Here is a 15,044-nt window from a genome sequence, read left to right as displayed (position 1 = left end):
TTGAATTAGCTGCAGTCGTATTTGTCATTAAGATTTGGAGACACTACTTGTATGGTTCGAGATTCGAGGTGTTTAGTGATCACAAGAGCTTGAAGTATTTGTTTGATCAGAAAGAATTGAATATGCGACAGCGACGGTGGCTCGAATTGTTGAAGGATTATGACTTTAGTTTGAATTACCATCCGGGTAAAGCTAATGTTGTTGCGGATGCCTTAAGTAGGAAGAGTTTACATATGTCTGCTATGATGGTGAAGGAATTTGAATTACTTGAACAGTTTAGAGATATGAGCTTAGTTTGTGAAATGTCGTCTCGGAGCGTTAAGTTAGGAATGCTGAAAATTGATAACGATTTCTTGAAAAGTATTAGAGATGCACAGAAAGTTGATGTTAAGTTTGTGGACTTGTTGGTTGCTAGTAATCAAACTGAAGATGGTGACTTTAAAGTCGATGATCAAGGTGTGTTGAGGTTCCGAGGTAGGATTTGTATTCCAGACAATGATGAGATAAAAAGGATGATTCTGGAAAAGAGTCATAGAAGTAGCTTGAGCATTCATCCGGGAGCTACAAAGATGTATCATGATTTAAAGAAGCTGTTTTGGTGGTCAGGATTGAAACGTGATGTGGCACAATTTGTGTACTCTTGTTTGATTTGTCAGAAGTCGAAGGTAGAGCATCAGAAACCTGCTGGCTTGATGACACCGTTAGATGTACCATAATGGAAATGGGATAGTATATCCATGGATTTTGTGACGAGTTTGCCAAATACTCCTAAAGGGAATGACGCAATTTGGGTGATTGTTGACAGATTGACGAAGTCAGCACATTTCCTTCCGATTAATATTAGTTTTCCTGTGGCTCAGTTGGCAGATATTTATATTCGAGACATTGTGAAGCTGCATGGTGTTCCTTCGAGCATTGTGTCAGATAGAGACCCACGATTTACTTCTAGATTTTGGAAGAGTTTGCAAGAGGCTTTAGGCTCTAAGTTGAGATTGAGTTCGGCTTATCATCCTCAGACAGATGGTCAGTCGGAAAGAACAATTCAGTCACTCGAAGACTTGTTGAGAGTTTGTGTACTTGAGCAAGGTGGAACTTGGGATAGTCATCTTCCGTTGATAGAGTTCACTTATAATAACAGCTATCATTCAAGTATTGGGATGGCACCTTTCGAGGCTTTGTATGGTCGGAGGTGTAGGACTCCGTTGTGTTGGTTTGAGACCGGTGAAAGTGTGGTTCTAGGACCAGAAATTGTTCAACAGACTACTGAGAAGGTGAAAATGATTCAAGAGAAGATGAAAGCGTCGCAGAGTCGACAGAAGAGTTACCATGATAAGCGTAAGAAAGACCTTGAGTTTCAAGAGGGAGACCATGTGTTCTTGAGAGTTACCCCAACGACCGGTGTTGGTCGTGCATTGAAGTCAAAGAAGTTGACTCCAAAGTTTATTGGTCCTTATCAGATATCTGAGAGAATTGGCACGGTGGCTTATAGAGTTGGCTTACCACCGCATTTATCGAATTTGCACGATGTGTTTCATGTGTCGCAGCTGTGGAAGTATGTTCCAGACCCGTCCCATGTGATTCAGAGTGATGACGTGCAAGTTAAAGACAACCTTACGGTGGAGACTTTACCTTTGAGGATTGATGATCGCAAAATGAAGACGTTGAGAGGCAAAGAAATACCTCTAGTGAGAGTTGTTTGGAGCGGCACTACTGGTGAAAGCTTGACGTGGGAGCTGGAGAGTAAGATGATGGAGTCTTACCCAGAGTTGTTTGCTTGAGGTAAATTTTCGAGGACGAAAATTCTATAAGTTGGGGAGAGTTATAACGCCCGTCTTAATTATTTACTTAATTTAATGAGGATTTATATATTTATTTATATATATATTTATATGATTTAAGAATTTAAATAGTTTGCATGATTTATAGATAAATTATGTGATTTTCTAGAATGACGTGAAGTGTATTGATGTTGTGAAGTTGTTATGTTGGTGTGACTTATTTTATTATTAAATAAAATAAGATATGAGAAATAAAATAAAAATATTAAAGATTGGGCTGCGTGGTGAGATGAGCAATTAGTAGTGAGAAGAGTAAAAAGGAGAGATAAATAGACAGACATAAGTTAGGAAAAGTAGTACGTACGTTTTTGGAGAAAAAGGGAGAAAAGTCAGAAAGAGAGAAGAACCAAAGGAGGGCTGCGATTCTGCTATTATCAGGTAAGGGTGAGACTAATTTTCAATATTATTAAGAGTATAATTCTATAGGATGAATTTAGCATGATTAGGTTAAGTTTTGGTGAGAATTGAGAATTAGGTTTAGGATCAATTTTGATGAATGAATCAAGAACAGATGTTAGATTGATGCAAAATTAGTGTACAGACCTTAGATATGACTTAAGATGATAATTAGATGCGATTTGGAAGAAGGAATCATGAATATAGGTGAAAAGTTGTGATTTTTAGGTTTCTGGCCGTACTGACATTCATCGCTCGCATCTGCGAGCAAGAACACTCGCAACGGCGAGCTAGAACCCAGAGCTCGCATCTGCGAGCAATGCAACTCGCAACTACGAGTGACCTGTAAGCTCGCAACTGCGAGCAGAATAACTCGCCACTGCGAGTAAGGACTTAGGAACCCAGAATGCACGCTTTGCTCGCCATTGCGAGCAGAGTTACTCGCCACTGCGAGTTAGGCTGTTAGTTGCCCAAAATTGTCCCGATGCGATCCCTTCGCACGTGTAGTCTTGAGTTGACCTTAGAATTAAGTAAGAGAGATGTTTAGGATGTTTTTATAGACCCTGCAGTTTGTTCAGGTGACTGAGATTAGAAGTGTGGTTGCATGAATGTTATAATGATGCTTTATGGTATTTATGTTGATGTAATTCATACCTTAGATGATGTTAACGCATTCAAATGTTATTAAATGTTGTATCTTGCTGCTGTTCCCTGCTTTTGACTGTTAGTGTCTTGAAGTTGCATGAGTCGGTCTATGTTGTAGAATTCAAGGAGTGGTCCATGATTATGAGTCGTAGGAGTTGTTTATGTTGTTGTCTAAGTTGTTGGAAGTTGAGTTCATTGCATACTCATTAAAGTTGGGGGCTTTAGGCCCGGCAACCTTTGTGCTCATTAAAGTTGGGGGCTTTAGGCCCGGCAGCCTTTGTGCTCACACGTTGAAGAGCCATTATGCTCATTTTGTTGTTGATTGGTACCACATGCATTTGCATATCAAGAAGTTCATGATGTTTAAGTTGTCAAGTTGTTGTTGAGTTGATAGAGTTGCATGGTCAAAGAAGAGTTGTGTTGTTAAGTTGTTGTTGAGTTGATAGAGTTGCATGGTCAAAGATGAGTTGTGTCGTCAAGTTAAGTGTTAAGTTGATTATGATTTGTGATGAAAATTAGTAATGGTATTGATGATTGTATTTGTTATGAAATGAAAAATATGCTAATTGATGATATGTTATTAATGTTTAAGTTGTTAAATGCATTTTATTGGATTATATGTTTAATGTATTGATTATAAAATCTCACCCCTTCTGCGTATATGTTGCCTCGACCGTGGGTAATGTGCAGGTAATAAAGATTAGAGGCGTTCGTGAGTAGACTCCTCAATTGGTGTCTAGGTGCTCTGATACGTAACGGGATGGGGGCTTGCTTTTACTTCTATTCCTTACGTGTCTCTTTTATGAACTAATTTATGAGAATTTCCAATAAGGCCTGCGTGCCAAGACTTTTAAATGTTGAACTATTTTCCGCTGCAACAGTTTAAGATTTTCATGATGTTGAATTTGAAGGATAATTATTATTATCTGTTTTGAGATGTTAAAGTAGTGTGTGACATTCCGTTGTGAATTAAATACTCTGATTTTAAATGAAATTTTTATGTTGGGAAAACGGGGTGTTACAACGGTTCTCTTTATATATAAAAAAAACCACTCTATCGTAGTTTGTATAAGCAATTATAAATCAGCAAATTCAAATAATTCTTAAAATTAATCGTAAACAATTTGAATCATAATCGCTTATAAACCAACAAAGTCAAATATATAACCCATAAAATTAATCGACTTTGATTAGTTGTAACATGAAAGAAAAGAAAAAAACTAAACAGGTTAATTCTGAATTCTGATGCAGAGGGTTGAGAGAGGTTGAAAAAAACTAAACAATGCGGGAACGAACGATTAACTGTGATAACCCTACTTATTAATATTTAATATAGTGCTAACAAATCTTTTTCTAAAATATTTTGAGTCCTACTATTTTTTTAGAGGATTTAAAGTTCAATCTTTAACATTGATTTTTGCTCACGTTTGTTAATAATCTTTTTTTTAGAGGGTTTAAAGTCCAATCTTTAACATTATATTTTGCTCACGTTTGTTACTAATCTTTTTATCGGAAGATTTAAAGTCCAATCTTTAACATTATTTTTTGCTCACGTTTGTTACTAATCTTTTTTTTAGAGTATTTAAAGTCCAATCTTTAACCATATTTATAGTTAACAACAATCAAGTTTTACACACCTATACCTCTCTTCTCTCCTTCTCAAACCCTATCCGTCACCCCTTTTTTCTTCTTCTTTTTGTCAGAGGGGTGATTTAGAGTCAATTTTGATCCAAAAATCACCCCTACGAGTTGTTTTTTCCTTTTATCCTAATTAAATAAGTGATTTCACATATTTTCTGTTTTCTTTCATTTGTTTTTGTGATTTCGTCGTCTCTGAACGACTCTGTTTGTTTTGATTTCCCGTCTCTGGCGGTGTGTTTTTGATTTCCCGTCTTAGTGCGGTGTTTATTTGATTCAGGTTGAAAGATTAGCTTTGAGCAAGTGCAGATCCGATCAATGACAATGACTTTGGCGTCGTCAACGTTGCAGATCCGGAGACATGAGTATTCCGGAGACTTTGAATATAGTCATATTAGTCATATTTGTAGGCATAGATACTTTGCCGTTTTATGCTATTAACATGGATACTGTGAGTTTGTCCACAGATTCATCCTTTTTGTTTTTAGCGAATTTGGATTTGTATTGTATCAATGTACTCTATGAATTTGAATGAATGAATATCGTTTACTTTTGTAAAAAAAAACATTATTATTTTTTGCTCATGTTTGTTACTAATCTTTATTTTAGAGGATTTAAAGTCCAATCTTTAACATTATATTTTTGTCACGTTTGTTACTAATCATTCTTTTAGAGGATTTAAAGCCCAATCTTTAACAATATTTTTTTCTCATGTTTGTTACTAATCTTTTTTTAGAGGATTTAAAGTCTAATCTTTAACATTATTTTTTACTCGCGTTTGTTACTAATATTTTTTTAGAGGATTTAAAGTCTAATCTTTAACATTATTTTTTCTTCACGTTTGTGACTAATCTTTTTTTAGAGGATATAAAGTCCAATCTTTACCATTATTTTTTGCTTACATTTGTTACAATTGATCAAAGGCTAAGGAAGAGTAACTTATATTAATCAATTAATAAAATAAAATGGAAATATTGTTTTTTGTGGAAGTAATAAAATAATACGGAAATATTGTTTTTTGTTGATGGGATATGAAAATACTTGGCAATCTTTGTCGGTTGTATTGAGGGAAACAACACAGATGTACAACATAAAATCGGCTGATAAAAAAGTAAGATGAGTTTTTGTTTTGTGCTAGTTTTTTGGGAGTTTGATCTGTGGTTAACGGAGGTAAAAGAGGGTTAACATGGACGATTAGTGACATGTATTAGTAATCCATGTGTTATTTTATAATTGGCTAACAGTAAGAACAATTCATAAGGAATTGTGCGTAAGTTTTCTCCTTAAATTAAATTTATTCTTATCTATTTGTTACATGTGTTATTTGTATTTAAAATTAAAATTAAAAATTAAGGGTATTTTTGGAAAGAAAATTCCAACCCAAAAGTGTGCTGAAAGGGGTAGTATAGTGCATTGTGGTTGGCTGCTCTTTATTCTTGATGAATTCTTGATGTTATTTTTCTAGAGATATAGCATTGCTCTTTTCTTTATATATAGTATAGATACTTTATAAATTTCCATCGTTTTTTTAATTCTCTAAATTTTCATTAAAACAATGAAATTAAATTTACTTAAAAGCATTTAAATTCCCTCTAAACATTACTACTTTAGTCCAAAACATTCTCTTATCTAGGGTGGACCTAATGCAGGTGCATCAAGACCCACTGCACGTAGCCTCACATGAAGGGGACCTCTGAGGAAAAAAAATATTGACGCCTAAATTCTAATTAATACTGCCCCAAGACCAATCAATCTTATGCAGTAGGAAAAAGATAATTGTTGTTTCAAGTTTTGGGATTGCTAAAAAACTCACCTGATGGCAATTAACTGCCGATACTTTAGGTGTAACTTTGGATTGTTCTCTTACCAAGTGTGTGGCTGCTCTTAATGAACTAGAAGACATTTTGGATGACGCCTATCGAAAAGCTTTGGAAAAGCTTATGAATCCGGATTGGAGGGAAGTGTTTATTTCCATGTCTAATGAGAGGAAGCGTGGATGGGTACGTAGGCCTAACAATATAACTTGTATAGGTGGTGATAGTGATGAGACGTACTTAGTATTTTGTTTAGGTTATTTATGATTGTTTACTTCTTTCTATTTGCTGAGCAATCGCTTGTGTGTTTATTTACATGATGTTGCTAAATAATTGATATTCATAAAACCTTTTATTTTCCTTTTATCGAGTATCTTGTTTTTAGTTTTATTATTTTACTTTGTATGACAAGTTATAACCAGAACTGATATTGAACAAAGTGATGATTCTATTTCTGATGCAAGGGATGATGAATTTGTGGAACTAGTTTTATTATGTCTTTAGTAATATGATCTGATGCAATTGATGATGAATTTGTGGAACTAGTTTTAATATGTATTTACTAATATGATTTATGACTATCAAGACAAATACTTTGACAAATCAATGGTTTTGACATCTTCATTGTCTGCTCGTGAGTTCATTGATGAAGTTTTAAATTAAATGGGTCTTGAATTAGTTGTTTTGATTTATTTCGAATGAAGAAAGAGTGCTATCTTAATTTTTATAATGAATTGGTGGGGAAAAACTACATAAGTGACTCAAGGGATGTGCTTGTTAAAGAGAAAGTTGCCACATTTTTATTCATAATTGGTCATAATGTTCGTCATAGATTTGCTTCAAACCGCTTTCAACATTCCACAAAAACAATCTCATGCAATTTCAAGGAAGTATCAAGGGCAGTGTGTCGATTAGGAAAAGAACTGATAAAGCAACGGTCTATGGATAAAATTGTATCGCTTATGCTATAATATTTTGTTGTGTTCCACAATTTTTAATATTATATCGCTTGAACAAATTTTAACTTTGTATCTAAATAGTTTGTCAAAAAAAAACTTTGTATCTAAATATTATTTAGTTAGTAACTAAATTTTACATTTAACTATAAATACTTGAAATTTAATTTGATTGGTAACTAAGGATAAAACTGTAAGGAAAAAGCAATTATATAAAGGGTAATATAATGTTATGGACAGATCAAAGACCTAAGTCCAATTACTTAGGCCCAATAACAAATCAAGCCCAAATGCTGCATTTGGCAAATTACTCGCAACACACCCCTTCTCCCTGAGGGGGGTGCTCGGAGCAACTGAGACAAGTTCAAACAAACAACGTCTATTTTCCCATGTTCCCGCGAATATCTCACCAGCAGTTACACTTCCCCCGATTTCTTAACCGTCGGACACACGTGTGTCATTACAACGACTCTGCATTCACCCACCTCTATAAATAGGAGGCTCCTCGCAGCCTCCAAGGTAGAATCTTTTTCACTCTCGAACCCCCATTTTGAACCTCTAATGACTTGAGCGTCGGTACTTCCAACGCTCAACTGACGTACTTCTACCACCGTCAACCACACATTAAAGAAGCACCGACAACCACCTTCTGATCAGGTACGATCATATAATTTATATAGATAATAAAACAAGTTTTTATAAAAATTCCTTAAAAAAAAAGTTTTTAAAAAATTTGACTACCAAATAGGTTTTCTGATTTTCTGTTTTGTAAAATTGTTTTTGAAAATTATAATACCAAATGAATTTTCTTATGTTTTCATTTCTAAAACAGTTTTGAAAAAGTCACATTACCAAACAAGTTTTTTTCTTTTTCTCTTCTTTGAAACACTTTTTCTAAAATTGATTTTTTAATGCATATTTTGAAAACTAAAAACTTAAACTGTTCCAAACAGGCTCTTAAGCTTTCGGTTTTACTTTCAGGATGGTTAGTTTATGGGAAGACTGATATGCACTACTCCCTCCGTCTCAATATACTTGTTTATTTACGATTGTGTGCGGTTAATAAAACAATGATTAGTTGAATGAATTTCAATAGCAAAATTAATATCATTTACTAAAACACTCATATTGATTGTAGTTAAGTAGAGTGAAATTCAATAAGTAACGGTGGTATATTTGTGAAATAAACAATAAATGTTACATTTAACATCTAAGTGGTAATTATTTTGAGACAACAAAATGCTAAAATGAAAATTAAAATGAGACGGAGGGAGTAACAACAGAGCAATTTCTGTGATACACGAGAATGATAAAAAAAAAAGGACATGATCATTTAACAAAATCATTAATTTAGGTTAATAATTTGTTCTTAACGATTATTTATTACGTGACGTGTTGATTGCCCTGAAGACCGGATGATTTCCAAGTCGTTGTTTTGGTGTGATCCTAATTTTTCTAAGTGTCCTTGTTTTCATCATGACATAATTTTGAAAAGGACAATGCTATATTTGGTGAATGTTTCACAAATACAAAATTGCTTTAGTCAAAAACAATAAATGTTGCATTGAATTCGAAGTGGTAATTATTTTGAGAAACAATTGCTAAAAACAAAATTAAAATGAAATGGAGGAAGTAACAACCGACCAATTTCCGTGATACACGAGAATGATAAAAAAAATAAGGACAAAGATAAATTTTCAAAATCATTAATTTCTGAGTAATCATTTGTTCTTAACGATTATTTATTACTTGACATGCTGATTGGCCTGGAGACCAAGAATTTCCAAGTCGTTGTTTTTTTGTTTTTGGTCTTAGATGAAGTGGCTGTCCACTGAAATTAAACTCACACATAATTGTGAGGTCCAAGTCGTTGTTTTATTGTGAAGTGGTAATTATTTTGAGAAAAAAATGCTAAAATGAAAATTAAAATAAAAAGGAGAAAGTAACAAACGACCAATTTCCTCTCTCAAAAAAAAAAAAAACAAAAAACAACCGACCAATTTCCATGATACTCCATGAGAATGATAAAAAAAATAAGGACAATGATCATTTTTCAAAATCATTAATTTCCGAGTAATCATTTGTTCTTAACAAATTATTTATTACTTGACTTGTTAATTGCCAACTCGTTGTTTTGTTGTTCTAACTGTCCTTGTTTTTCATCATTACATAATTTTGTTTTGTTGTTCTAACTGTCCTTGTTTTTCATCATTACATAATTTTGAAAAGAACAATACTATGGGTGCGTTTGTTTCGGATTTAAAAAAAATAGATTTTGAGTTAAAAGAATCTAGAGATTTTTTGTTAGAGATTTTTAAAAAAATCTAAAGCTATTTCTGTTTGTCTACTATCATAAAAATCATTTTGGAACACCTACACTTGAGTTCCTTGCATTAAGAAAAAAATAGATTTTGGAAAAGCTACTTGAAATAGATTTTCATTTTGAGGCTAAAAATGATTTTTTTAGCAAAATGGATTTTTTAAAAATCTCAAACAAACACAACAAAAACTAAAAAAGTGATTTTTTACTCAAAAAAATAGATTTTTTTAAAAAAAAATCCAAAACAAACAGGCCCTATATCTCGCGAAAAAATCCTATGAATATTTCACGAATACAAAATTGTTTTCGTAACAAAAAGAAGAAAAAGTGCGTTATCTAAAAATTGGTGAAGCTCGGTGAATACAAGTTTCGTTGAAACAGCATTATCTAAAAATCAATATAAAAATAAATTGCTACTATTTTGTAAAAAGAATAATTGTTTAAAACTTTTTTATCAAAAAATAATATATATAACAAATAACTAAAAAAGATTGATTATTTTAGAATACTGAATCAATGAAATTTCCATGTCACATTTAGTTTTTTAACGAAAGACTCTAAAGTCTTCTTCGTTATCATTACTCTTTTCGTTTTTTCATAAGGGTACTTGGCTACAATATATTATAAATTCAGCTATTGGCAAAGCAATTAAGTACACACAACAATCAATCAAATTACATACATATCTTCATACATAACTTGTCATGACCACAATGTCAATTATGAATCTATTTTGTTTAAAATCGATTCAAACAATATTTCTCATGTGTTTGGTGTTGCAAGCAGACCAGCTTGTTTGCTCAAAAGAGGTCGTTAGGTGCATTCAAAGTGAGAGGCAGGCACTCCTTCAATTTAAGGCTGCCCTTGGTGATCCATTTGACATGTTGTCATCTTGGACAACAGAAGATTGCTGCCAATGGTATGGAATTGGTTGCAGCAACGTCACTGGCCATGTACTTATGCTCGACCTTCATGGTAAATATGATGGTTACTATAATGATGATGATGCCAATACATTTTATATCAGTGGTGATATCCACAAGTCACTGATAGAGTTGCAGCAATTAAAGTATTTGAAGCTCAGTGGAAATAATTTTGAAGGCAATTATATCCCAGGTTTCTTGGGATCTCTAAGAAACCTAAGATACCTTGATCTTTCCAATTGCAATTTTGAAGGACAAATTCCTATTCCATTGGAATCTCTTTCTCATTTGAAATACTTGAATCTTTCCAATAATTTTCTAGATGGTGTGATTCCTCATCGACTTGGAGATCTCTCCAACTTGCAATTTCTTGATCTCAGCAACAATGCTTTGGAAGGAAGCATTCCATTTCAACTTGGAAAGCTTACGAATCTACAAAAGCTTTATCTTGGGGCAGGATATGGTGATAGTGCTCTGACTATTGACAACAGGGATCACAAAGGAGGTCAGTGGTTGTCTAATCTAACTTCTTTAACCCATCTTCACATGTTGTCAATATCTAATCTTAATAAATCTAATAGTTGGTTGCAAATGGTTGGTAAGTTACCAAAACTGAGAGAACTAAGTTTAGCACATTGTGGCCTTTCTGATCATTTTATCCATTCCTTGAGTCAATCCAAGTTCAACTTTTCCACTTCTCTTTCTATCCTTGATCTCTCTGAGAACAACTTTGCGTCATCTTTGATATTTGAGTGGGTGTCGAACATAAGTTCCAATCTTGTTGAGCTTGACCTTTCTTACAACCACTTGGAGGCTCCTCCATCAAGTGACTATGGCATATTGATGAAGTCTCTTGAGAGTCTTCACCTATCAGGTAATAGATTGAAGGGTGGGCAGATTAAATCCTTCATGAATATATGCACCTTACGTTCTTTAAACCTGCATTTCAACAATATCACTGAAGACCTTCAAACAATTCTTCATAATTTGTCTAGTGGCTGTGTTAGAAACTCACTTCAAGTGTTAGACCTCAGTGTTAATGGAATCACTGGAACACTACCCGACCTTTCTATATTCACATCATTGAAAACATTGGACCTTTCTGATAATAAGCTGAGTGGAAAGATTCCTGAAGGTAGTAGCTTGCCATTTCAGTTGGAACAGTTATCCATTGCATCAAACTCTTTAGAAGGGGGGATTCCGAAATCATTTTGGATAAATGCATGTAAGTTGAAATCATTGCACCTGTCCAATAACAGTTTCAGTGGTGAGCTTCAAGTATTAATTAATCACCTATCTAGATGTGCTAGATACTCACTCCAAGAATTATACCTAAGCATGAATCAAATCAATGGCACACTACCTGATCTCTCAATATTCTCATCTTTGGAAATATTTGATATTTCTGAAAATAGACTAAACGGGAAGATATTTGAAGATATTCGATTTCCAACTACACTAAGGAAACTTAAAATGAATTTGAACTCTTTAAGTGGTGTGATCTCTGACTTCCATTTTTCTGGTATGTCAATGTTAAAGGAATTGGACTTGTCTGACAATTCACTAGCATTGAGATTTACCCAAAATTGGGTGCCACCTTTTCAACTGTACAATATAGAATTGAGATCATGCAAACTTGGTCCTACATTTCCTAAATGGATTCAGACACAAAAATACATGCAGGATCTTGATATTTCAAATGCTGGAATTTCAGATAATGTTCCTGAGTGGTTTTGGGCTAAACTATCATCACAAGAGTGCAACAAAATCAACGTTTCAAACAATAATCTCAAAGGATCAATTCCAAATCTTCAAGTCAAAAATCGTTGTTCTTATTTATATTTTTCATCAAATAAATTGGAAGGGCCCGTTCCACCATTTCTCCAAGGTTCCATGGTTATTGATCTGTCCAAAAATAAATTCTCTGATTCTATTCCATTTTTATGTGAAAATGGTATAAATGCAGTGTTAGGTCAATTTGACCTTTCTAATAATCATTTATCTGGACGAGTTCCAGATTGTTGGAGTAATTTCAAGTCCTTAGTTTATCTAGATTTGAGCCACAACAATTTTTCAGGGAAGATTCCTACTTCAATGGGATCACTTGCAAGACTGCAAGCATTACTGTTGAGGAACAATAGCTTAACAGAGGAGATCCCTTTCGCCTTAATGAACTGCACACAGTTAGTAATGCTTGATTTGAGAGAAAATAGATTAAATGGACTCATCCCTTATTGGATTGGAAGTGAATTAAAAGATCTGCAAATTTTAAGCTTACAAAGGAATCATTTCTTTGGAAGTTTACCATTTGAACTTTGCCATCTACAAAATATTCAACTTTTTGATCTCTCACTGAACAATCTCTCTGGGCAGATTCCAAAATGCTTTAAAAATTTCACTTCAATGACTCAAAAAGATTCACCAGATGGTTTTATCAGTCATTTTTATTTTATTCACCAAAGATCTGCGATTGTTCAAGAAGGCTATGAATTGAGTGCATTCTTGACATGGAAAGGTGTAGAACAACTGTTCAACAACAATGAATTGTTTCTTCTAAAAAGCATAGATCTCTCAAGCAATCACTTTTCAGGAGAGATTCCACCTGAAATAGCAAATTTGATTCAACTGGTCTCATTGAATATATCAAGAAACAACTTGACAGGGAAAATTCCTTCAAATATTGGAAAGCTAACATCACTTGACTTTCTTGATTTGTCACGAAATAACTTGCTTGGTTCAATTCCTTCGAGTCTTTCCCAAATAGATCGGCTTGGTGTGTTAGATTTGTCACATAATCAATTATCTGGAGAAATTCCAACGAGTACACAACTACAAAGTTTCAATGCCTCATTTTACGAAGATAATCTTGATCTTTGTGGTCCACCACTTGTAAAATTGTGTGCTCAGGGTGAGCCACCACGTGAACCGAAAGTTGAAATTCAAGATGATGAAGATTTGCTTCTCAATCGTGGATTTTACATCAGTCTGACATTCGGATTTATTATAGGCTTCTGGGGAGTGTTTGGCTCAATCCTAATCAAGCGCTCTTGGAGACATGCTTACTTCAAGTTCATGAACAATGTAGCGGATAATATTTATGTGAAATGCAGATGGTAGCTCAGAGACAAACTGGTAATAATACTTTAACTTTAGCTGTCTCATGTATACTTACATTTAACTTCAAACAGTATCGGAGATTTCACAAAATCTCTGATACTTCAAATAGTCATCATAATATAACATCGCAGTATCTACAAATATATCGTTTTTTACATACGATTTTTATTAGAAGATTCTTAATTTTATGTCTCTACAATTTGTACATAATGTGCTGTTAGTAATTTGGAGGAATTTAACTGATATTTTTTTTCCATTAAAATAAGCGTATGATTTTACACATTACTTATATCTATCTATCTTTCTGATAGTGTAAGCCATGTACGTTCTAAAGTTATCTATCTAAAAATGTGTTGGCTAATCTTGTGTTTTAACACTTAAACTGACAGGGTTGCAGAATATTATGCATCTTCACTAAAGATTACTCGATGGTGCATTGGTGGTGGATCAGATTAAGGTGCTCAGGCTTGAAATTTATTTGCATTGTAACTCTAGGAATATGATGTCTCCTCGCCCCAAATATGTCTCAAAAACACAGTCCATATGTGCAAAAGACATCCCGTTGTACAATTACTGGAATGTGTAATCTGGACAAATTGAGTGTTTTGAGAGATCTTGAAGGTGAGGAGAAACTATTCTCTAGGAAATAGAATGGTGGGCTGTCTCTTTGTAATATATTATATGGTTATGTTATTTATCTGTTATGTATTAGTCTCTAGTTGAATTGAATTGTAACTTGCAATACCTCTTATATTCTCTGTAATTTATTTATGCAATAAACATTGGTGAAGTATTCTGTAAGTAAAAAGTACATGTGCCATTTTCCCATGCATTCTACTCACAAGTTAACTGTCGAAGTCGAACCAAGTGAGCTGGTCTTTGAAGTAATTGCTTCTGGGAGCTGAAATTTACATATATATAGTCATGCATCAACAGTGATAAATGTGAAATTGTTTATGACTAGGAACTTGTCTGTGTTTTTGAAAAATGGTTCAGTGGCTTAGACTTATCATAGGACTAGCCTTGGTTTAAAACTAGACTAACCTTTTCTGTTTCCAATCATAGGCCATTGACAGGAAAGTACTTATAATCAGTGATAATCAAATTAATATCATAAGCCATTTATCATTTCAAAGTTTCATATAATTATTGTTGGAATGTGGACTTGAATAGTCAAGGTATAAACTTTCCACATAATAGACAAACCAAAACGTCAGCATGAAATAGGCATAAATTCTGAGCACAAGAAGTTCCGAATTTTGGTGGTAAAGGAGGGTGTAATGTTTCTCAATGAGAAAGTCACCATATTTTGATGTATTTTAAAACAGAGAAAATGGAAGATAAGACAGGTCAGAGAGAGTGATATAGGGTGCGTTTGTTTAAGATTTTTTTAGAAA

The 15,044-nt window shown here is 33.7% G+C and overlaps 1 protein-coding gene across 1 annotated transcript; it reads left to right on the top strand.

Moving 5' to 3' along the window:
* Positions 1–10,261: 10,261 nt before the first annotated feature.
* Positions 10,262–14,477, top strand: LOC146914561 (receptor-like protein EIX2). Its single transcript, XM_085717396.1, has 2 exons — positions 10,262–13,662; positions 14,037–14,477. Exon 1 carries the CDS (start codon positions 10,312–10,314, stop codon positions 13,645–13,647), a length of 3,336 nt encoding a protein of 1,111 aa, XP_085573522.1. The 5' UTR covers positions 10,262–10,311; the 3' UTR covers positions 13,648–13,662; positions 14,037–14,477.
* The last annotated feature ends 567 nt before the right edge of the window (positions 14,478–15,044 follow it).

This window comes from Medicago sativa, chromosome 6 (assembly GCF_051527215.1).
Source record: "Medicago sativa cultivar Bolivia chromosome 6, Bolivia_mono, whole genome shotgun sequence".
NCBI lineage: Eukaryota > Viridiplantae > Streptophyta > Magnoliopsida > Fabales > Fabaceae > Medicago > Medicago sativa.
This window is presented reverse-complemented; position numbering and strand designations above follow the sequence as displayed.